General features: G+C 40.5%; 1 protein-coding gene across 1 annotated transcript in view; it reads left to right on the forward strand.

Moving 5' to 3' along the window:
- The first annotated feature begins 3,199 nt into the window (after positions 1–3,199).
- DRD3 (dopamine receptor D3) overlaps positions 3,200–25,835 on the forward strand; it is a 62,996-nt gene continuing 40,360 nt past the window's right edge. The window contains exons 1-2 of the mRNA XM_044666768.1: positions 3,200–3,487; positions 20,361–20,473. Of these exons, the coding sequence (XP_044522703.1) occupies positions 3,200–3,487; positions 20,361–20,473 (401 nt within the window). The remainder of the gene's footprint in view (positions 3,488–20,360; positions 20,474–25,835) is intronic.

The raw sequence follows: 25,835 nt of genomic DNA on the forward strand, positions 1-25,835 counted from the left end.
TGCAGCTCCCACAGTTGGAACTATGTACTTGACTTGATCTAAGAATACTATGTATTGGTTCCAAGGCAGAAGAGCCCTGGTAAGGGCTAGACAATGAGTGTTAAGTTCAGGATCACACAACTAAGAAGTGTCTGAGGTCAAATTTGAACCCAGGATCTCCTGTTTCTAGATCTAGCTCTCAATCCACTGAGCCACCTGTCTCCCTGAGGCTACTTCTCTATGTTTCTAGAGAGATGAGATTAAAAGCAGAGGTTGAATGCTAAAGTTTGGTAGCCATCAAGTCTAGGATCCTAGAGAGATATACTGTGAAAATTAAACCAAAAAGCATAAAAGCAATTTTAGGAAGTGGGTCATATATACACATGCATTAGATATACACATGCTTATATATACTTAACATACCTAATTCAAAATATAGTTAATATACCTAAATACCATATTGCTTCAAAATATAGACTACCAAAAATAAAGGTCCCTCCCAAATATGACAGATCATTTGTTTCTGATAGTATGTGCTAATCCTGCCTCTCTCCCACCTATTTTTTTCCTCCTCTGTTCTCCCAAGTAAAAAACTATCTTTACAATTACTCAGCATTGAAACTTTTTTCATTTTTCCACACTTCCTCTATTCTCCAAGACCACCAATCACCAGAAGCAAACCAAAGAATAAGCTACTTCAACTGCTATTAGAAATGTAATCAACTAGAGATCAGAGACAGAGTATTGGGGAAAAAAATGGATCTGAAGTTGAAACCATCTGGCAGATGATATATAGTTGGGCTTCAGTTTGTTTTTGTTGTGTTTTGTTTTGCTTTTTAAAATGTAATTCACTATTGACATTCAGCTGTACTATTTTTAAATAGCTGTCAAAACTCTTGGTGGTCAGACAATACGATAATAAGCATCCCAAAGTTCTGGGCTTCATTTCTGTTTGACAAGTGAGATGGGTGTAAGCCATCATTACCCTCAGAGGAACCATGCCATTCAGAGAAGTGGTCAAACTGTCCCCCTAACCAGTAGTCCAAATCATGTCAAGTCCTCTGGACTTCTGCTCTTCTCAAAGATGGAAAATTCATCTCTAGGAAATAATCAAGGAGGCATTGTGTTTTTCCAAAAGCTCTTGGCAATGGCAGAACCATCACCAGGGCAGCAGCTACCCCTTTTGGAATAATGTGCAAATGATTATTATTAGCAACTTATTATTACATTCTAAAATACAGTGAGCACAAATAGTTGACAGGATGAAATAGGGAGGATCAAAAAACAAAAACAAAACCAACCAGCCCTAAATTTATTCCAAGCCTGTGGTCCCTTCTCAGTTGTTCACTTTAACCCTTTCATTTCCCAAGCCAAAGGGCCCTCATTCTAGAAAAATGTGTAATAAGAACAGGAGACAACATATGCAATGACTACAGAAATGTAAACAAAACAATACTGGGAGGAAGTCTCTGGTTAATTGTAATGGGAACCAAGATAAAACATATTTCCTCCCTACAGATGTAGAATTGTACATACCTTGTCAGATTTATTACTTGGTTAGTTTTGACCGATTTTTTTTCTAGACTACAAGAGAGGGGTCTATCTAGACTACAGTGAGTGGTAAAGTACATCTGAAAACAAATATAACATAAAAAAGCAAATAAAACATTTTGAATAGTAAAAACTATTAAGATTTTAGAAATAATCCAAATAAATGTGGTATAGATATGCCAAGTTCGATGAGCCCAACCCCTAAAAATCCAGTAGGAGCTTCTAATATCAAGGAAAGAGCAAAAGCATCATTTTCTTTTTCTGATATTTGAATTTAGAAGAGCAGTAGGTCCACGCAAAGACAGATTTTTCTATCTGAATTTGAAGGAAATAATACCTTTCGCTGCCTATTGGAGTACTACCCTTTTTTTTAAACCCTTACCTTCTGTCTTGGAGTCAATACTGTGTATTGGTTCCAAGGCAGAAGACTGGTAAGGGTAGGCAATGGGGGTCAAGTGACTTGCCCAGGGTTACACAGCTGAGAAGTGGCTGAGGCCAGATTGGAACTTAGGACCTCCTGTCTCTAGGCCTGAATCCTATCCATTTTTAAAGGCCTAGTAAAATGGCACTTCCTTTATGATCCCTATCCCACAGCAAAAAAAAAAAAAAAAAAAAAAAAAAAAAAAAAAAAAGCAGAATTCATCTCTTTTGCTCCCTTAATTTTTTTTCAATATCATTCTCCTGGTGTGTATCATATCCTACCTTACATGATGATTTTATTACCCATCATTTATACACATAGCTTTAGGATCCTGAAGGGTAACGACTGACTCTCTTGCACTTTTCCATACACCACAGCAACTAGCACTTGTGCCCTGGACACACAGTTAGTGCTTAGTCAATGCTTATTAAATTAAATTTGATTCCCTCCACTCAAATGCATTCAGCTGTTTGAGATCCAGGAGATGCTCTTCCAGGGCATTCCATGCTAGGTTGGCAACATTATGACAAGGGATATTCTTGACCCAAGGTCACCACAGTCTGATAGTCAAAACAATGACTTTTCCAGAAGGATGACTGCCTCATTTATCTGTAGGTAATAAGCATCCGGTCAAACAGATGACATCCAGACTATATCATTCGCTGCAATTGATCATCATGGCAACATACAGTGTTTCACCTCCAGGGTCCCCCAGTATTTACCAGTATTTCTAGAACTAACTTCCAGACTGGAATCTCCAAGCCTACATCTTCCTGTAAGGGATGCATGAGAAGATTATTTTAATACAGAAGGAAAGGAGAGACGGAGAAAAGAGGCACATAGGCAAGGAAAGATAGGATGACCTGGGTTTGAATCCCACCTGAATCTCTTAGAGCCACATCTGGCAGTGGATAGAGGGGAACTGAAGGCAAAAAAAAGAGTTCAAATCCTGTTTGAAACACTGACTGATTGTGTGACTCTGAGCAAATCACTTAACATAACTGCCTCAGTTTCTTTATCATCAATAATAAGGAAATATTAGCACCTATCTCCTAAGGTTGTTGGAAAGATCAGATGAGATTATATATGATATGTATTATATATATATATATCCTTTGCAAACCTTAAAGAACTTTATAAATGCTAGCTGTTATTATTACCCAGAGAAGGAGAGAGATAAAATTACAAAATGTAAGGTGCTGTTCAGTGTCATTTCTCCATTTTGTTCTAGGGAACTCCTTCAGAGCGATGACTTCCCTTCTTACAAAGGCTCTTCTAAATCCACTCAACAGCTCTATCAACTCCACTTGCAGGAAGGAGAACACAACTGGACCAGGACTACCCCATCCTCATGCCTACTATGCCCTCTCCTACTGTGCCCTCATTCTGGCCATTGTTTTTGGCAATGTCCTGGTCTGTCTAGCTGTGCTGAAAGAACGTTCGCTGCAGACCACCACCAACTACTTGGTAGTGAGCCTGGCAGTAGCTGACCTGCTCGTGGCCACTTTGGTGATGCCCTGGGTGGTGTACCTGGAGGTGAGTGTGCTTATATGCCATAGGGCCAGCCTGGGGAGTTTTGTTCATGTCTACTGCCTTTCAGAACTGTGTGCACAATTACATTCAGCCAACTATCTTGCTTCCAAAGAGTTCAAAATACATCCCACTTCACAATACACCCCAGTGAATAAGGAAGACAGGGATAGTGTCGTGTTCATTTTAATGAGGAAACTGAGGCTCCCTGAGTTGCAGTCATTGTCTAATATCACTCATCAAAATCAGAAGCAGAGAACAGGGGATGATTGCATTCCCAAGTCCTCAGCATCTGATGACTAAACCAAAGAATTGCTATCAGTGGTTTCACTAACCAAGAATGTCCCAGGTTTGTGTGAATCATGTATGAGGCCCAGCCAGTCACTTCTTAGGCTGCTTTGTCAGTGGGAGAAATGAGGAAGAATGGGAAATGTGGCTGCGTCAGCCTCATCACTTTCTAAGGGGGGAATATAGCAGGTGTGGGCAGGAGGCAGGAAAGCAGAGAGGAAGAGGTTAAAGAGAAACAGGATAAATTGGGGGACATCAGTGAAGCGGGAAAGAAAGAAAGAATAAGGGAATGGGAAAGAGGGAAGAAGAGACAGACAAAAGGGAGGTTGAGGAGAGCTGGGAATGAATATGTAGCCTGACCAGGGAACCTTTCATTGATTTAGTTTCTTCCATCTCAGTACCCCACAACAGGTTTAGGCAGAGCCAGACCAAGGTTTTAAATGCACATTGAAGTTACTTAAATTAATAGTGAAAGAAAGCCCAGAAGGGAATAGACAAATTGTCTTTGGAATCAGGAAGTCAGAAAAGGGTTCAGTTCAAGAACAACCTCTTCCTACATGAAGCCTTTCCAGGTCCTCTCCCCCAACTTGCTTGAACCTTCCCATTTAAGGCTATCTTCTCCCTTGTCTGTGTATGTATGTATATACCAAACTGGCTATCTGTCTGTCTATCTAATGGATACATATATACATACATATATATGTATATGTTATATCCTCCATTAGAACATAAGCTCTTTGAGGGCATGAATTTTTTTTGCTTCTTATCTGTGTAAGGTTGGGGATAGAAGTTAGTAAATCAGACAAAACACTTCATTCCCTTGTAAAGTGGAAAGATACTAATTCTGATATGAGAGATAGAGAGATAGATCTACACACACACACAGAAAGGTGTGTTTATATATATGTACATATACATATATATAATATATAGGCTCTCCAGTTGCTTCAGATGTGTCCAACTCTTCCCAACCCCATTTGAGGTTTTCTTGGCAAAAATACTAGAGTAGCTTGCCATTTCCTTTTCTAACTCATTTTACAGATGAGGAAACTGAGGCAAACAGGATTAAGTGACTTTCCTGGGGTCATACAACTTGTGTCTTAGGTTGGATTTTAATCCAGGCTTTCCTGACTCCAGGCCAGGTTTCCTATTCAACTGTAGCACTTAGCTGCCCTTGTGGAAAAGAGAGAGAGAGAGAGAGAGAGAGAGAGAGAGAGAGAGAGAGAGAGATACATGCATAAACAGACAGATAGAGAGATAGAAATAGATAGATACATAGATAGATACAGAGACAGACAGATACATAGATGTATACATAGATAGATAGATATATAGGCAGATGGATAGATAGAGACAGACAGATACAGAGAGACAAAGACAGACAGATACATAGATACAGATAGATAGACAGATACAGTGAGAGAGACAGACAGACAAACATATACATAAATAGATACAGATAGAGAGACAGACAGACAGATACAGACAGAGAGAAACAGACAGACAGACAGACACATAGATATATGCATATAGATGGATAGATAGATAAAAAAGATAAGCAGATACCTAGATACATAACCAGATAGAGATAGAAATAGATACATAGATACATAGACACAGAGAGATAGATAGACATAGATGGATACATAAACAGGTAGGTAGATAGATAGATAGATAGATAGATAGATAGATAGATAGATAGATAGATAGATGATGGACAGATGGATGGACAGATAGATAGGACAGATAGAGACAGACAGACAGACAGACAGATAGATAGATAGATAGATAGATAGATAGATATATGCATATAGATGGATAGATAGATAAAAAAGATAAGCAGATACCTAGATACATAACCAGATAGAGATAGAAATAGATACATAGATACATAGACACAGAGAGATAGATAGACATAGATGGATACATAAACAGGTAGGTAGGTAGGTAGATAGATAGATAGATAGATAGATAGATAGATAGATAGATAGATAGATAGATGATGGACAGATAGAAACAGACAGACAGACAGATAGATAGATAGATAGATAGATAGATAGATAGATAGATAGATAGATAGATAGATAAGATAGATAAGATAGATAAGATAGAGACTAAGCAGGAGGGATACAAAAAGAGGCAAAAGACAGTCCTAGACCTCAAGAAGTTTATAATCTAATAGGGAAGTCACTTCAAATTGGGTGAGGGAGTCAGTTCAGATGAGAGATAAGAGCCTTGGCCCCGAGGACCTTTATAAAATCAGAATCAAAGAAGGAAAACTTTCAAGAGTCTGACAGCTGAGAGAAAGGAGCAAAGACATGAGCTGAGCTGGAATCGACAGGCTGGGGTAACAAGAAAAAGAGAAAGTTAGACTGAGCTGAGATGGAGAAGGGAGAGACTAAGAGCCATCAGCATTACAGGCATCCATCTCTTAGTACAAGATGCAGGTTGACCCCAGCGGCATTGTACCCACATTATCAACCACTGAGGAAAGTTCCAAGAAAAGTTCTCTTTCTCCAACTCCCCTGCCAGTGCCCAAGTGTTTCTGGTAACCTGAATTTTGCTTCAACCACAAAGGGCCCGGGGTCAGCTAGAGATAAATATAAATGTAAATCAAGGCAGAGAGCCAAACCACTGCCTAAAGCTGTAGAAGAGAGAGGAGAACCATGTGGACCTCAGGGGCCATTACATATGGCCCCCAGGCTTAAAATGAGCTAATTATTGTAATGGAGTGCTACATTTGTATCTTAGCACTTAGCACTATGTCCAGCATGTAGTAATACACACAGTGCCAGGTACATACTAAGAACTTAATAAATACTTGTTGATTCAGGTGCATTTGTGGGAGGGAGCCCCGTGTGGGGGGTTCCCTAAACCTGTGAACTCACAGGGCCAGACCCCTTTTCTCCATGCCCCTCCCCCACCAACCACACAAAATGGCACAGCCACTAGGGAATATTTCTTGGTAGAAATATTTGTTTGTTTTCTAAAATATTTTCCCTTAAATGTGTGAAATGGAATAAGTCCAAAGGTTATCAAGACAAAATATCCATTCTATAAGAGAGAAATCAGGGTGCCATCACCTATTCAAGGAACAGATACTCTTCCTGGCAAAACATATAATTACTAGAGAGATTTTTCCCCCCAAAACACCATAACATACTATCATTATTTCCTCTTGGCAGTTTGTGTCATTTTCATAAAGAAATGTCCAACAGAGGATCACAATGATGCTATGATTAAGAGAAATTAAGATTCATCAAATTAATTTCTCAGCTGATATTAATAGTGAGGGTGACAGTTAATTATGTATGACATATCACAGGAGAGCAAAAGCTCAAACATAAAGACTACCTTATGTTAGTACTAATATTAAAGAATGGCTGAGAACTAAAATTAGGCATTTGATCTCAAGAGGGCAAAGACAAAGGGAAGAAAAGGAAATGGAAAAAATAGAAGAAAAGAAAATTAAATAGGCTAGACAAGAGTAGAGCTTGTGGTTAATGGAAGGTAATCATTTGCCTAAATTTAATTTCATTTTACCACATTATTTTCAGAAGTTTTACATTCAGACTATAACCATGTTGGGGGGTGGAGGGGGAAGTTCTTTGGACTTCTTCAGAAATATATGTAGTAGGAGGCAGCTAGATGGCACAGAAGATAGAGAGCTAAGCCTGGATTTGGGAGGCCTTGAGTTCAAATCTAGCCTCAGATGCTTCCTAGATATGTGACAAATCTCTCGGCAAGTCATTTAAATACATTTGCCTAGGCCTCTTGTCTTAGAGTTGTGACTAGAACATAAAATAAGGAAAGGAAGGAGGAAAGGAAAGAGGGAAGGAAGGAGGGAAGGAAGGAAGGAAGGAAGGAAGGAAGAAAGGAAGGAAGGAAGGAAGGAAGGAAGGAAGGAAGAGTTTATTTGGTAGGTGATCGATCACAGGTTAATAAATTTAGAGCTAGAAAGAATCTCAGAATTCATCCATCCCCTTAATTTTATAGAAAAGATTTAGAAAGGTTGAGTGATTTATCCAAGGCCACACAGGTATTAAGTGACAAAGTCAAGATTTGAACCCCAATCCTATGGCTTTAAATTTTTTTCATTTTTCTTTTGCACATTTTGAAGCCCCTACTCTTCATGATGTTCTATTTATTTCCTGAATCCAGCAATAGCGAGGCAGTACCACATAGTAAGTAGAGACAACCACAAAACTGAGAGGATCTAGGATCCTGCCTCAGATACCTATTGGCTTTGTGACCCTGAACATGTCACTAAACCATTATGTTCTATTATGTTCTTTAAGACTAGAACTTACAGAGGAGTTATACAACCTGTATTAGTAGAAGTTACCTTTTCAGAGAGCTCCCTATTACAATGAAATCTCAAATACAGTCCTTACCAAAAAGGAACTTGAATAAAAGCCAAAATTAAGTAAATATGTAAAAATGTCTATATGAGACTGAGGGTGTCTTTAGAATCTGTAAATTAATAAAGGTGAGCCATTAATTGCTACCATTCACATCTAACTTATCCTTGAAGATGCCAAACATTTCCAAGCAAGGGTTTTTTAACAATTTTTTGATGGACTCCTTTTGTGAAGGATGGTGAAGCCTATTAGATCTTCCCTTAAAATAATTTTTTAATTCTTAATTGGAAAAAATGTTCAATTTCATTTAAAAGTTACTGAAAATTAAAATATAACTTTTTCTCATCCAAGTTCAGAGACCTTTTGAAACTTATCGCTTGGTCCCTTTCCCCCACAAGGTAAGACGCTGTTCCCAAGGCTAAGTAGGATAGAAGGGTGGGCAGAATGCACTTCATTCGCTTTGAAATGAAATGATGGTTTTTCTTTCCTCAGGGAAAAGACATTTAGTCACCTCCTGTTGACTTTCTTTGGGCTTCTCTGACAGATCTTACAGCCTTCCACCAAACCCTCACAAGTTGGAATGCTGTCACAGATTGAGATTGGTTTGGAGGGCTAGCCCATGTTAAGAATCTATGATTTCACTTCCTAGCATGTAATATGTCCTCATTCTTCTTTCCATAGAGTGCCAGCACAAGCACAGTTGTTTCTTTTGAAAAGAATGTGAAATCGTGTTTGATTTTTTAAAAAGTCTTAGGTTAGGGGGGCAGCTGGGTAGCTCAGTGGATTGAGAGCCAGGCCTGGAGACGGGAGGTCCTAGGTTCAAATCCGGCCTCAGACACTTCCCAGCTGTGTGACCCTGGGCAAGTCATTTGACCCCCATTGCCCACCCTTACCAATCTTCCACCTATAAGTCAATACACAGAAGTTAAAGGGTTTAAAATAAAAAAAAGTGTTAGGTTAGAGGGGTTTGGGGGAGAGGGAAAAAACATGAAATATGTAACTGGGCAAAATATTCAAAATAAAAATTTAAAAATACAAATGAAAAAAATTTGGGAAAAAACCTAAAAAATAAAAAGTCTTAAGTATAATCACTGACATAGGGAAGGAGTAGTAGTTATGGAATTAGAAGCCTGGTATGTGAATCCTGCCTCTGTTATTTGCTATCTATGATCCTAGGATCATAGAGATGAAAGGGATATTTTGAAGGTAATCTAACTCAACTCCCCTCATTTTTCAGGCAATACACTTGAGAAACAGAGAGATCAAGTGATTTAACCAGAGTTGGATAGCTAGTAGGACTACTTGATTCTAAATCCAATGCACTATCTACCGTGCCACGTTTGAGCAAGTCATTTTCTAGATCTAAGTTTTCCTCAAATGATTTTCTGCTTTTTCTATCCTACTCAGCCTTGAGAACAAGGGAACAAGAGACCCATGAATGGGTTTCAAGTGGACTTGATCAAGGAAAAGTTACATTTTAATTTTCAGTGACTTCTAAAATAAGGTGATTGAACCAGAAGACCTACAAGGTCTAAAATAAATCTATGATCCTATGCTCCTATGACCCCTCCCCTTTTATTAACCCTTACCTTCTGACTTAGAATCAATAGTAAGTATTGGTTTCAAGATAGAAGAACTTCCCGGGGGGGGGGGGGAGGGAAGAGGAGAGGGAAAGAATATGAATCATATAACCATGGGAAAATATTCTTAATTAATTAATTAATTTTTTAAAAGGTAGAAGAGCTGCCCCAACCCCTTTTCTCTAGTACTCTAATACATTAGTGAGTTATGCTTTCTACATTTGGAAAAACATGCTATGTGTTCTTAGAGGTTCGGCAATTATCAACTGTATCAAAGTAAATCTGTGAAGGAATAAAGTACACTGTAGGTAGACATTTGGTACATAGCCTCCTGGACCCTTAGTTAAGGCTATGTAACATCCACTTTCATTATAGGGTCTAAGGCTCAGCATGGACTCATGCCAAAGTGTGGAGTTGAGAGTCAAGAAATTTTCAACTTCACTATTAATGCTAAATGATCTTGACCCTCTCCCTTAGCCTCATTTTCTATGGTAGGCTCTACAGTACACAGATAGGAGGGCAGTTCGTAGAGTTCTTAGGAGAGGCACCAAAAGCAGTGTGTCTGAGAAAACTGCAAAACATTTGTGCTTCCTGATAATGAAATTATGTAAATAGCTGGCAAGAAGACCAGATCTTTGCCGGAAAGAGAACCAAATGGAAAGATGACAATGAAGTAATGTTGATTATGGAGAGGGTATAACCAAGATGTGACTACACTCATAAGGAAAGTATTCTTCTAGGCCGAAGTAACCACAATAAGTCTTTGAACAACAAGTTCAAAGACTTATGAAATTTGCTTGGGGAGAAATATGGTCCAACAACGGGGGTATTTTCATTTTAGAGGCATCTATTTTCTTTCTTCTTCTTTTTACTCCCACTTCTTCCCATGGAAGATTAGCTCCACTCTTCCAAACTAAGGATAATATAGGTGTCTTGGTTCTTTGAGGATTTGCCAGAAACCCACTTTATTTGTATTAAAATTATTTCAGAGTTCAGAGAAAAGCTAAGTAGAATTCTGTGGTCTAAAATATTTCAGAGAAAGTCAGCTTAAGAAGAGGTGAGGTGCTCTCACTAATTAAATTTTTATGACAAAAGTATCTGTTGAAGAAACTGAAAGGAATGCACAGATAATTCATTTATCAACATAAATTTTGAAAAGACATGGAAGAAGGAACCAGTGACTGAGGATGAATACAAAAAAGTGAAACAGTCCTATAAAAAGAGTATCCGAATTTTTAAAGTTCAAAATGAACTCGTTAGTATTCAAAGTTAATGTCAACAGAAGAATTAATAAAGGGACAGAATAGATATATTCATAGTAGATGTGAGATATAAGGAAAGAAGGTAGAAATACTCAATTCTATTTCTATTACTCTTTTCCATACCATGTAATAAAGATAGTGCAAACACTATATAAAGGGGAAAATAATAACCTAAGATAAATGGGGGGATAGTAAAAGAGTACTTATCTGCCTTCAATGAGATTCAACTTGCTACAAGGCAAATGACATTTCAAGATGCTGAAAGAGTTGGTATATGTGATTGCTGTAATGTTGTTGGTGACCTTTTAAAAAATACATAGACTAGGAGAGATGTTGTAGAACTGAGGATAGAGAAATATCCCAATTTAAAAAGCCAAAAAACAAAACAAAACCAAGAGGAGGGAATCTTCAAACTTCAAAAGTTGATGAGCTTAACCTTGATTCCTGACAAAATTACAAAATTCATTGTAAAGGGAGAGGTTTATTAGTAAAGGAAGTGATGATAACTAAGAGCACTTGTAGGCTCAATAAAACCATGACATTCTAGATTAGCTTAATTTCCTTGTTTAACAGGGTTATTAGATTGGTAGATTAAGATCTATACCCTGCATACCTAGATTTCAGCAAGACACATGGCAAAGTTCTTTATGGTATCCTTGTAGACAAAATGAAGATACAGTTATGTGGATTTGGAATGACTTACATGACCAGAACTGAAAAGTAATTACTGAACTAATGTCATCTCAAAAGGTGACCTTTGGTGGATTCTGACCATGATCTATCCTTGACCTTATTTCGTTCAAGATTTTTATCAATGAATACATGCTTATCACATTTGCAGGTGATCTAAAGCTAGATTAATGAAGCTAAAATATTCAGTAAAAGAATCAGGATTTTAAAAAAAACAAAACCTCAACAGATGAAAGTAGTGGGCCAAATCTCTTAGGATGAAATTTAAAAGGCATAAATATACAGTCATATGTGTACAGAAAATCAGCTGCAAAAATACAGGCTAGTAGAAATGTGACTAGATGACCGTTTGTTTGGAAAAAGAATCAGTGGTTTCAGGGGACCACAACACCAATGTGAATTGATAGTGTGATACAATATGGAAGGAAGGAAGGAAGGAAGGAAGGAAGGAAGGAAGGAAGGAGGGAGGGAGGAAGGAAGGAGGGAGGGAAAGGAGAGGAGAGGAGAGGAGGGGGAGAATGAGGAGGGGGGAAGAAGAAGAGGAGGAGGAGGAGGAGAGCCAGAGCAGGGGTACTATCGAGGATACTCTGGGAGTTATCAATTAAACTATCAGATGGGGAGACAGCCAGGAATGGGGACAGGAGAGCCAAAAAGAGAGAACAGCGAAAGAGATAGAAGACCATAAATGGGCTTAATTAGTTCCCAGTTTTACATAAGGCTTCCCTCTACTACAGTATCCAACTGCTTCATCAAGATAAGCAGAGTGTACAGGAGGTTTCAGCATGTGGACTTCCACAGGCTCCATCCCCATAAAGGCCGCTATTTGGAAGGCCCCTGCCTTGGGTGTCCCNATGAGGAGGGGGGAAGAAGAGGAGGAGGAGGAGGAGAGCCAGAGCAGGGGTACTATCGAGGATACTCTGGGAGTTATCAATTAAACTATCAGATGGGGAGACAGCCAGGAATGGGGACAGGAGAGCCAAAAAGAGAGAACAGCGAAAGAGATAGAAGACCATAAATGGGCTTAATTAGTTCCCAGTTTTACATAAGGCTTCCCTCTACTACAGTATCCAACTGCTTCATCAAGATAAGCAGAGTGTACAGGAGGTTTCAGCATGTGGACTTCCACAGGCTCCATCCCCATAAAGGCCGCTATTTGGAAGGCCCCTGCCTTGGGTGTCCCTTTAATTCATCTGCAGCGTTTTCTCAAGTGCACTCCTCTGCACCACACCAAAGAATTCTGTCTCAAATTCTCTCTCCCAAGCTTTTAATTTCCTGCTTTACAGACTGCAGTCTGTTTGGGGCTCTTTCTCCAAGCACAAACATCCAATTTTGTTCCACTCTGTTAAGCTCCTTTTGTGATGTCTAATGCACTCATATTAAGACAGAAAAGGAGAGTAAGCAGCTAGGAGAACACTAAGAATGCTAAACTAAGAGGGACTGGGAGTTATGGAAAGGATGAGGGAATGATCAGAGACAGTAGTTGAAAGAACACGGAACCTGGAGTCAGGACACCTGGGTTCAGAACCTGCCTCAGTCTACTCACTAGTTGTGTGATCATTAAACCTTGGTGCTTCTATTTCCTCAGCTGTAAAATGGGAATAATAATTGTACTCTCTTATCTCCAAGGGGGTATTATGAGGAAAGTGCTTTTATAAACCTTCAAATATTTTAGAAATGGGAGTTGTTAGTCTGTTTGAAAGTGAAACAGAAATGTAGAAGAGACAAGGCTAAATGGAGAGAGGGTATGCTGCCCCGGGCGGGAAGAGAGGGGAATAGAGCCTGAAAGAATGAAACCAATTTGCCCCTAAAGAAATAATCTGAGTCTGAGAGTTAGGGTGGGAAGGAAAGATTTGGAGAGACAGAAAAGACACCTGAGGGTTGGTGATGACGGTGAAAACTGAGACAATAAAGGTGCCCTCTTGCCTTAGATCCCCAAGGTTTGTTTACCTCTGCCTAAACGGAGAAAACTGCCCAGCTGGAGTAAAGGCAATTTAAAACCTCCCATAAGATAAAGAAAATGGGAGCTCTTCACAATGGTCTTAAGTAACTGTGAATAAATATGTACTCAGAGAAGGTTAGAGCTAGAAAGGAATTTAGAGATAATCTAATTCAATGCCCTAATTTGGGAAATAAGGAATCTGAGACCTAGAGTTTAGTGTTTGTTTAAAAACTGCTGTCTGGTGAAGTAAAAAGAACCTTGGATTTAGAATCAAAGAGATGGGTTCAAATTCCAACTCTCACTGGTACTATTTGTGTCACCCTAAGCAAATCACTTCTGGAGTCTCAGTGGCTTCATCTGCAAAAAGAGGAAGTGAAACTCGAAGACTTCCGAGGTCCTTTCTAGCTCTAACTCTAGGATCGATTTATGCTCCACCCTTTCTCCTCCTCCTCCTCCCCTCCAAAATTAATGTAGCATTTTTAAAATACAGGGAAGAATTTATGTGAGATCCCCTAGTGGGAGGACTGGGGGAGGTGACTCCCTCCAAGGAGTTCTAGCCTTGGACTCCTGCAGATCTAGATATACTGCTCAGGGAGTCTCACTTCTAAAGAGAAGAAACAAAATTCTTCTCACATTCTCTGGTTCATTATGCCCTCATGTAAGAGTATAAATCTGAAAGAAATTCCCTTAAAGCTTAGGCTTGTCTAAGGTACCCCCAAAAGAAATTAACATGGTCCCCACTGAAAAGGCACTCAAAGTAGATCAGGTATAGGACAGCTATTTATTTCCTATACTACAAAAGAAATTATTAGAGCGCAAAAGACTCAGAAGCATTCATTGACAAGGGCTTAAATGAACAGCAACCCATCACACATCATGGGTGAGAGTGACGTGGGGGTGGGAGGGTTGACATTTAACATATTTTAACAAGCTATAATTTTGTGGGAGTATAGAATAGGAATTTCATTTTCACATTGGATGCATACCACTAAATAATTCATTTAATCAGAAGCACATGTATTATTCTTCTATACAACCCATCAGTGATCATCTTCTCTGAGAAACATTGTAGTAGCAGAAAGTGCTTCTTGCTCATACTCTCCACCTAAGAACTCCAGCACGGCTAGTGACATCTTTCTCAGCATTTATGCTCAGTCAGCCATGCTCAGGAAAAGAAATGCCAATCAGAAGATAGAGCTACAGACTTGAAATCTAGTTTTTGGCTCATCCAGGCAAGTATGTGCACTTTCAACCATATTCAAGAAGGCACCAGTGCTGATGGAAGAGGAGAAATATCTCCTCCCCACCTCAACGGAAGGCTAAAGGAGAGACTTGGAGAGTGCTCATATCCTTGGCAAAAGCGAAGGGGAAAAAAAGTGATAAGATTGCCTCTCCTTTTAAAGACTCCTGAATGAGACAACTCTTCTTGGCTCAACCTCCAAGTCTGTTGAGCGTAGCCACTCCCTCATTGTCACTGGGGCCAAAGGACCAGCGCAGATTTGTTTTGTTATCTCTAGGTTCTGGTCCTTTAGCTCTCATCCAAAGCACTGTCGGAAAGGTTCTCAGCTTCTTCATCCCTTTTACACTTGGACTAGAAGCCATGAAATGCCAAGAGAGGCTCCCTGGGGCTGAATTTGGAGACCAAAGCCCTGAGTTTGAATATCATTGTTCTAGTTAACTCACTTGTGACTCTGTTGTGAAGTCAGCCAACCTCTGACCATGAACTTTCCAGATCTCGAAAATGAAAAGAAATAGGCTAAATAATCATTCCTAAGGCCTCTTCTACTTCTCAGTCCTATGATCCCATCCCCAAGATCTCCAGATGGAATAAGCACTTCTCCATTTTAGATCATTTAAACCCATCCTTCCTGAAGTTTTTGGCTAAGAGAGCCAAACCCCCTTCAGCTGTGTGTATTGTAGATCACAAATTTACTTCTGGGTCCCTGAAGATATTTGTCTGCTTCTGCCTTCTGTATAGCCAAAGGGAGTTAGTCACTCATTAGCAAGTGAGAATAACACCTGAATAATACCACCTGGCTGTGTTTGTCTATGCTTCCAAAGTGAGTTGTTCATTAGCGTTGCTGAGACACTCCTGAATAGCACCTCAAAGAGATGTATACCAATCAGATTGGCTGTTTCTTTTAACATAATTTTAAGAGGCATGGACTCATAAAGACATTCTTTCTTTAAATCAATCATAAGAGCAAGCTTTGAATTTTATAAAACGATTTCCTTATAGGTCAGGTACATAGCTACTAGAGAAAAGGGGTACAATATTCCAAGTGACTGACCTCTATTCTTCTGATGAGTGAGGAAGATGCCCTCCCACTAAAAACTACCCCGCAACATTCTAATAATTTAGATTACGAACTTTAAATTTTTCTTTTAAAAATGCAAATGTCCCAGAGAAGACAAAACCAAACATATATCCATGTCGCTTACTTTAATCAAATAGCCAAAGAGTTGTTCTTTCACTGCCTCCCCATGGTTCCTAAGAGAGAGGACACTTCTGAGGAGAGAGTCCTGTGCTGAGAAAGCCAGAGGGTAAAAATGAAAGTTCTGGGAATCTGGCTTGGGACAGGAGTCAGGATCAGAGATCAAGAGAAGGCTGGAGAAGGAGGATGAGAGATCCTCAAAGATAAACTTCACCCATCTGAAAGGCAGAGTAGAGTGCTGGAACTAGGTTCAAATTCTGCCTCTCTAATCCATGCTACCTGTGCCACCTTGGGCATGGCTTCAAGCCTCAGTTTCCTCATCTGTGAAATGAGAATGATAAGACCTGTAGTCACTGCCTACTTCCCCGGGTCGCTGTGAGGCTCAAATGAGGTCTTGTATGTTAAGTGCTTGGCAGGCTTTAAGTCTAGAGAAATATCATTTGTTGTTACTATTATTACTCTGCTGCCATTTTGTCTGCCTGGTGGCCACTGATGCCAATTAAAATAATCTCCCATGTTTGTTGCTTTTGCTTCCAGTGCTATAAGTTGTAACCTCCACATAAAAAATGGTCAGTGAAAGCACAGCTCTTTCTCCAGCAAGGAGACTCCCCCCAGAACCCTTATTATCTCTAGCAGATTCTTCTGCCTTCCTTGCCTTGTTTTTCCTCAATCTTCTTTCTTTGTCAGATACTTCTGGGCTGTATCATCCACTGGCAAATTAAGAAACAGGCTTTTAATCTTCTCCATAGAGTTTGCTCTCATTTCAAATAAATTCAACATGCAGGATTTTGAGCTTATAGAACCAATAAACTAAAGAACAAGTTTTAAAAATTTAAAACCAATTCATTATACATGAGCAGAAGTTTGAAAGTTACAGAAGTTCCAAGATATGGCATATGAGACAGTGACATCTACTGGTCAAGCACGAAACTGTATTTCATTTTTAACAGCACACAAAACCAAAGAGAAATTCCTATACCCGGGCAAGTGAGGGAGAAGCAAAGTGGTAATGGCCAAAGGGACAGAGATCTTTCAGTGAAGAAAATGCAACAAAGGAAAAACACAGCTAATGGAAACTGATTTTCTTTATGTGAGTGATGGATGAAATTGGCCTCCAAGGGTAGGATAGCAGCAATAGATCTAGAGTCAAAAGACACGAGTTCAGATCCTACCTCTGCCGGTCACTACCTTTGAGAACCTGGGCGGATCATTCAACCTCTCTAGGACTAGCAGTTTTTTCCTCTGTAAAATGGGACAACTGGGCTAGATGGCATCTGAGGTCTCTTCTAGAGTTATAATCATTAGTTAGGACCGTATCTCATGACCCTCCTAGGATCTTAATGGTGCATGTCTAGGATTATTTTTATTTTATTATTTTTGCTTTTCCTAACAATTTTCCTGGTTTCCCATCTGTCTCTGGGGAAATATTCTATGACTTTCCAGTTCAGTTGTCAATTTATCAAATCAACTCTACTGTACTTCTTTTAATATATAATTAACAATTTCAACCTCCTTCTCTCCCAAGCCTTCTAGTGGGTCATAGACCCACTATGTTTTAGAGGTTTTTATTGTTCGGTTCAGTCATTTTTCAGGCATCTCTGTCTCTTTGTGATTCCATTTGGGGTTTTCTTGGGAGAGATATTGGAGTAGTCTGCCATTTCCTTCTCCTGCTAATTTTACATATAAGGAAACTGAGGCAAAGAGGGTTAAGTGACTTGATCAGATTTGAACTCAGGAAGATCAGAATTCCTGCCTCAAGACCCTGCCCAATTTAAAGTTAGCTGCCCAATTTAGAGGTTAGAAGCCACTAAATCCAACCTTTTATTTTGTAGATGCAGAAACTGAGAAAGAGAGTCCCCCCCATACTAATGCTAATTTCTATTTACATAACATTTTAAGGTTTGGAAAGTACTTTTTTCACAGGACTTTTAGGTAGGTAATGGGTTATTATTCCCATTTTACAGACTGAAAAATTGCATCTGAGAGATTAAGTGATTTATTTATAATCTTTCAGCATTTTGAGCAGCATTTGAATACAGGTCTGAACACCTATTTCTATTTGAGAGGCAGCAGGTATAGTATAGTGACTTAGCACAATGCCTGGCATGCAGTAGGGGTTTAATAAATGTTTATTGAACAACAGGATAGAGCATTGTATTTGGAGAAAGGAAGACTTGGGTTTGAATCCTGTCTCAGACATTTACTGTGTGCACTTAGAAAAGTCACTTGACCTCATTGGGCATTAGTTTCCTCATCTCTAAAATGGGGAGGGGATGGGGTTGGACTCCATGATCTTTCAGCTCCCTTCCAGCTCTCAATCTATGATCCCCTGATCTGTTTGATACTGTGAATTGATGACCTTTTGTCCAAAGCTCAAGCCACGTAAACCAACCTGCCCCCAGATTCTGTGAATGCTTGTTAAATGAATGTGGATAGAGTCCAGAGCAGTGATTCCCAAAGTGGGCACCACCGCCCCCTGGTGGGTGCTGCAGCTATCCAGGGAAGTGGTGATGGCCACAGGTGCATTGATCTTTCCTATTAATTGCTATTAAAATTTTTAAAAATTAATTTCCAGGGGGCTAAGTAATATTTTTCTGGAAAGGGGGTGGTAGGCCAAAAAATTTTGGGAACCACTGGCCCAGAGCATTCCATTCCATCACCTTTATCTTCTCCTCCCCTAAAAAATGTCAAGCAAGTCTTTTCATAGGAAAATAATTCCAACTCAATTCAATTAAGTAAGGATGTAGTAAGAGTGAGGCACTGGGGTTAAAAAGGCAAAGCCAAAATAATCCCTGTCCTCAAAGAGCTTAAAGTCCATTTTTATAAAGAGATAATGAGAGAATTCAAACCAATGTGGAAAGCATCTCCTATTACTCAATCACCGGGCATTTATTGGGCATTTACAAGGTCCTAGGCACTGTGCTCAGCTAAGGATTCCAGTGCTTGCTTTACCAGTAACTCTTCCTTTTAAATATTCCCCTGAGCTCTGGAAGAATTAGATTAGATAACGTCTAAGGGCCATCCATTCCAACTCTAGGATTCTCTCACTGGCGAGTACCAGGAGCTCCCAGCCATGGCTAATGACTAATGAGGATGAGAAGGGAGAGGGGAGAGAGGCACAGACCACTTGCTGAGGCCCTATCTCCCCAAAGTGGGGTAGCCAGCTATCCAGGGCATGAGAACTAAGGAACCTAAGAATGTGACTTAGGGGTAAACTATAAGGGAAACTCCCCTGCTCAGATTTTTTGGTTTCTCTAAATGGAGTACAGAGAAAATAAATAACCAACGTCAGTGGAAGAATGCAAATTCAATTGCTTAAATTCTTGCCATTTTAATAAGGGTTATGAGGGGCCATCTGACAGGGATGGGAACACTTGTATAAATAGATGAGGTCCCTCTCATCCTCAGTGGGTCCATGGGAATTCAAACCAGTGACCTAGAGAGGTGAAGGAACTGTATTCATTACCAATTCCCTCAACCAGGCGGTCTCCCAGACTGCTTTTAGTTAGAGGAGCAACATAGGAGCCACAAAGACCTACCTGCTTGTGACATTCACTGTGATACCCTGGGCAAGTCACTACATGTCTTTTTGCATGTCTGGTTCCTTATTTATAAAAAGAGGGAGTTGGACTACATGGCCAATAAGATCCTTTCTGGCTTTGACCTATGTATGGTGTCAGCTATTTAGCACGTAGAGCTGGAACAAAGGAGTGACCACAAACTCATGAGGCAATTGTGATGGATTCATCTTCAGGATACAGCCCAGCTTTAAAATTGAAGGCTAGAGGGGTAGCTAGGTAGCCCAGTGGATAGAGTGCCAGGCCTGAAGATGGGAGGGAGGTCCTGGATTCAAATCTGACACATCCTAGCTGTGTGACCCTGGGCAAGTCACCTAACCCCCATTCCCTAGCCCTTATTACTCTTCTGCCAACAGAAGAACCAACACACAGTACTGATTCTAAGACAGAAGGCAAGGGTTAAAACAAAAACCTACTTACTTACCTGCAAATCTGATCTACATTGGGTAAGAGAAATCACTCCCAGTTCCTGTCCCAACTCACTCTGGTTTCTTTGCCCTGTCTTTGTATTTCTGGGAATTCAATGACAGAGAATTGTACTGGAGAGAAACCTTATAAATATAAGCTTTGGCTTATTATGTAGAAGACATTTAATAAAAACTTGTTGGATTGTATTGGATTAAAAGGCTTCACCATGTAGAGTCCTGACATATTCTGTTGGGTCTCATGGGAAATCCAGTTTATTCCAGTATATTGTTGCTCTCTAACTTGGGGGGAAACTGACATCCTTTATTACTGATGCCTAGGTGACTGGAGGAGTATGGAATTTCAGCCGAATTTGCTGCGATATTTTTGTTACCCTGGATGTCATGATGTGCACTGCCAGCATTCTAAACCTCTGCGCCATAAGCATCGACAGGTAGGACTGGGGATCCCCTTGGTATAGAAGAAGGAACCTGAAATGAGGGGAAAGAAGCCCAGGGGGAAAAGGGGCTGATCTGTGGCATCTACCAAAGTAGTAGGAGACAACCTCTTGCATTGGCATCACTGAGTGGCAACTCAAGGCAATAAATGGATCACTATGCCTTCTCTTTTTTGTACATCTTTTTCATCTCTCCTCTCTTTCCCCCCTCCTTCTCTTCCCTCTCTGTGTTTTCTTCCTCCTCTTCTTTCTCTTCCTCCTCTGCCTTTTTCTCTTTTCTTTTCTCTCCTCTGTCTCTTTTCCTCCCTCTATCAATCTTTCTCTGCCTCTATGTGTCTCTCTCCTTCCCTTCTCTCTGCCTTTATCTGTCTGTCTCTATCCCTCTTCTTCCTCCCTCTTTTTTCTGTTTTCTCTTCTCTCCTTCTCTGTCTCTTTCCCCCCTCCCTCCATCTTTCTCTGTCTCTATGTGTCCCTCTGATCTCTATCCCTCTACCTCCTTTGAATTCTCTCTTCTGTCTTGCTGTTGTGGAGGGGCTTAAAGTGAATCTCTGGGTTCAAGACAGGCTACGCTTTGCAAGAATGCAAGACTTCATAACTTAGCTTAAAAATAAAAAGAGAAATTTATTAATTTGGCATTCATGTTGAATTGGCTGGGAGGACAGCATAGGTGGAGCACTGCCTCCTAGAGGAGATGGATTCTGGCCTTCTTAAACCCTTCTGACAACAGGTGCTGCATGACTAGACAAAGGTTGGTGATGGTATGAGGTTAGGAAGAAGTGGGGAATGTTTGTTACCTGACTGGGGCTAGAGTGATATTTTTGTGTCCCGAAGACATAGGGGGTGACCTGCATGATTTAGGGGGTGAGTAGATATCCTAGATTACAACCCAATGGTATCAAAGCATGGCTGGAAGGTGTATCTCTGTGTCCATCTCAAAATCTAGGGGAGAATCCAAGGGGAATATTTCTCTTAGGGGTCTTTCCTTATTATGAGTCTCTGATGCCCAGAGTAACCTTTTCCTCAGCATTAACAAGAATGCAAGGAAGGAAGGGAATTTTCCTGCTTTATGTTTGACCTGAAACACTTCTAGAGTTTGAAGTGTCCGAGAAAGTTTGGGGTCCCATACCATTGCCATTGTATGGAATGGACAAGGTATATCATTTCCCTACCTCCTCTAGTGCTAGTGACTCCCATTGCTTTTATTCTTGTTTCTCTTCTCTTGCTTCCTCCTTTTCCCTTCTCTCATATTTTTTCATTGTTTTCTCCTACTGGTGCCCTGGGCTCCCTAGTCCCAGTCCCCTTCCATGTTCCATTCCCTCTGCCCAACACACCTTTAAGGTGCTTGCCAAGTCTTCATCAATGATCTCATGATCCTATAGGGACTCACTTGGGAATCAGTAGTGGGTACATCAACTCTCAAAATGGAACCTTCATGAATGAGAATAAGATTCTAGCAATGGATGTTGCTATAACATTGCCTGATCACTAAGCACAGAAAGCCTGGAAAAGAACCGTGTGTTTACCCTACGCCATTGACTGCATCCCAACAATTCAATATAGAACTAAAAACTTGATCTAGACAAACAGTAAATCGAGCTACATTAATTCCATGTTTGGATGTAACATGGAGTCTATACCTGATAGAGTAGAAATAATAAAAGGGGAAGGAGGAAAGTAAGCAATGGATGTAACAGAGGAAAAGAAGGAGAGCTTGGGGAAGCAAAGAATCTCTCTTTTGGCATTAGACCAATGTCATTTAATTTTTTTCCTAAGTGATTGGAGTGTTCCAGAGGACCCAGGAACTCCCCTTAGCTTCCTTTCCCATCAGAAGGCAGCAATGGGTACCATAGAAAGGGAAGTGGATTTGCCACAAAGGACATGGATTTGTGTCTGATTCTGTGTGAACAAGTGCCCTCATGTCTCTAGACTTGTGTCCTCTACTCTGAAATGAGGGGATTGGACTAAATGGTCCCTAAGGTCCTTTCCAGTTCTGGAGCCATGATCCTATTCACTTACATAGATGCAGAGCTGGGAGGGACCAGGGAGGCCACCTAGTCTAACCCCCTCATTTTACTGTTGTGGAAACTGACACCCAAGGAGGGAGTCACTTGCCTAAGGTCACCCAGGTAGTAAGTGACAGGTCCCAGTAAAGCGCGCAGCAACCTCCCACAATGCCCTACATTGGGGCCGATTCAATGGGTGTGCATGTATGTGTCAGAAAGGGCTGGCAATTTTCAGTGTAAGGATAAATTTTTTAAAAAGGCCTTCAGGGAGCTGGGGAAAGAATGCAATGGAATTCATTCAACAGGGATTTCTTTTCCCGGGACCTCTAAAATGGCACCCATCACACAGGCAAACCTTGAAAGTCTTTGACAAAAGGCACAAAAGAGACCAGATGAGTCACAGGCCCCTGGAATTTTTACTTTGCATCTAAATAGCACATTATATTTGCGGAGGGCTTTCCAGTCTTGGGGGGTGGGAAGGTTTCTCTCCCAACAACTCTATGAGGTAAGTTCATGGAACTAAAGATTTATTAAGCCCCCTGTCTGACAAAACAAAACTTAGTGAAAAGCAGCCTATTCTGTGCTCTGGGGGTTCATTAAATCCAAACCGTGAGTGGAAAGCAGACCCTTCCCTAGTTGGCAAGAATAAATTTGATTTTAACTGGCTCTGAACCTCCTGCTTCACATGCCACTCCAGACCCTCTTTCTGCCCTCAGTTACCCACTCCCCAAATATTCAGGTAGTGGCATAGCACAGGGATGTTGTGATCAGGGAGATTATTGGGGAGATTATAAGCGAGGCCAGGAGAAAGGCCATAATTTAAATAGAGCATAGGTGCGCTGTGTCCTCACATTCCCCACATGATCTAGGGAAAGCCTTACCAGTGGCCCCTATCCTTGCCTTAAGGGGAGGAACCAATGATCATACTCTACATCTATGATCCCCTCAAGAGAAGAACTCACTCCACAGAGTGGATAACACAAGTGCTATATGCATTTATGTACCTACTATTGTTCAGTCATTTCAGCCGCATCCCATTCCTTGTGATCCATTTTGAGGTTTTCTTGACAAAGACACTGAAGCGGTTTGCCCTTTCCTTCTCTAACTCATTTTACGATTGAGGAAGCTGAAGCAAACAGGGTTAAGTGACTTACCCAGATCACATAGCCAGTGAATGTCTGAGACTGGATCTGAACTCAGGTCTTCCTGTCTCTAGACCTGGGACTTTATCCACGAAGCCACCTAGCTGCCCACTATATACCTGGAGGAAGGGATAAATCATTGAGACACTCTCACTACAGGGTTCTGAGAATCTGGCCACGCTCAAAGAGAGATCCTTTGTGGCATAGGCTACAAAGTTCTATTCTGATGCCACATCATTGTAGAACAGAAGGTGAACCTGAGTTCTTCAAGGGTAATAGCAGTGAACTGCATCTTCTCACAGGTTCTACTGTGTTAGAAAGACTTTGAATACAATTCTGGCAATAGACTGTGCCTGCTTTTCTAGGATCAGCCTAGCTAAGTACTCTGTTTACAATGGTGTCCACTTGGCAATGAATTATTTAGCCTTGGTAACGGCGTGGCCACAGACCAGAATTCCCTGAAAGATCCATCTTCTTGAGGAATAGTGAGCCCAGGATATTGTGGGAGGGCAATGGTTTGCTGGAGATCTTAGCTACATCTATTTTATCACATTCTTTTAAAAGCTCAATTAATGTGGCACAATCGAATGTAATAGATTTTTCTACTAGCAGCAATGCAATGGTCCAGGACAATCCAGAGGAACTTAGGAGAAAGAACTGGGGGAGTAGAAACACTGAAGAAAAATGTGTGATCAATCACGCAGTACGCCATGGATATGATTGGGGTTTTAGTGTTAAAGGATTGCTCTACTGCAGATATCAATAACATAGAAATAGGTTTTGAACAATGATACATGTATAACCCAGTGGAATTGCTTGTCAGCTCCAGGAGGGGGGAGGGAAGAGGAGTGGGAAAAATCATGAATCATGTAACCATGGAAAAATATCGAAATAAATACATTTTAAAAAGAAAAGCTCAATGAATAATCTAACAGCAACCAGATAAAAGGAAGAAGATATCTGGGAACTTTAATGAAACAAACTAATTAATTAATTTTTAAAGCCTTACCTTCTGTCTTAGAATCAATACTAAATATTAGTTTCCAAGGCAGAAGGGTGGTAAAGATCAGGCAAGAGAGACTGAGTGCCAGATTTGAACTTCCTATCTTCAGGCCTGGCTCTCCAAACATTGAGCCACTTAGCTGCCCCTAATTAATTTTTTTTAACATGTTACCATTAAGCTGAGATCATCAATGAAACCTTTCACACATCCATCTCCCACCCCAGACTAGACCTTTAGCATTTTGCTAATCAGATCCAAGTGAGATCAATGACTGTCTTTCATATTAACACAGGCCAGTCCCAGTACCTTGCCTCAACTTGTAGAAAAACTTTCCAAATGCAGTGAGACACTCTGCCCTCTAAACACCCCTCCAGCCGAATCGATAGTGGGACCTTTCCTAGCCCTGGCAGCACTGATCCCATGGACGGGGAGGAGATAGAGGTGGATAACAATATAGGATATAGGTCAATAGCAGACCTCACTGTACAGTGGGCCATGCTTGGGGCAGGCAGGATGTCAGTGAGTCAACAAGCATTGATTAAGCACTTGTTGTGTGCCAGGTACTATGCTAAGTGCCAGATATACAATGAAATGCAGAAAGCAGGCCCTACCATTAAGGACCACACAGTCTAATGGAGTAGACAACATGCAAACAACTATGCATAAACAAAATTATAGAGGGAATAAATTGGAGAAAATGCCAGGGGCACTAGCATTAAGGTTGGGGTAGGGGGGGTTCAGTAAAGGCTTCTTGCAGAAGGTGACATTTTAATTAGAACTTGAAGGAAACAAAAGAAATCAGGGAAGCCAGGAGGCAGAGATGAGGGAGGCAAATCCAGACGTGGGGGACAACCAATGAAAATATCTGGAATCAGGAGATGGAGTGTCTCATTCAAGAAACAGCCAGGAGGGAGCAGCTAAGTGGCTCAGTGGATTGGGAGCCTAGAGACAAGATGTCCTGGGTACAAATCTGACCTCAGACACTTCCTAGCTATGTGATTCTGAGCAAGTCACTTAACTTAACCCATTTCCTAACCTTACCACTCTTCTGCCTTGGAACCAATACATAGTATCAATTCTAAGATGGAAGGAAAGAAAGAAAGAAAGGAAGGAAGAAAGAAAGAAAGAAAGAAAGAAAGAAAGAAAGAAAGAAAGAAAGAAAGAAAGAAAGAAAGAAAGAAAGAAAGAAAGAAAGAAAGGAAGGAAGGAAG

Source organism: Gracilinanus agilis, chromosome 3 (assembly GCF_016433145.1).
Source record: "Gracilinanus agilis isolate LMUSP501 chromosome 3, AgileGrace, whole genome shotgun sequence".
Classification (NCBI taxonomy): Eukaryota; Metazoa; Chordata; class Mammalia; order Didelphimorphia; family Didelphidae; genus Gracilinanus; species Gracilinanus agilis.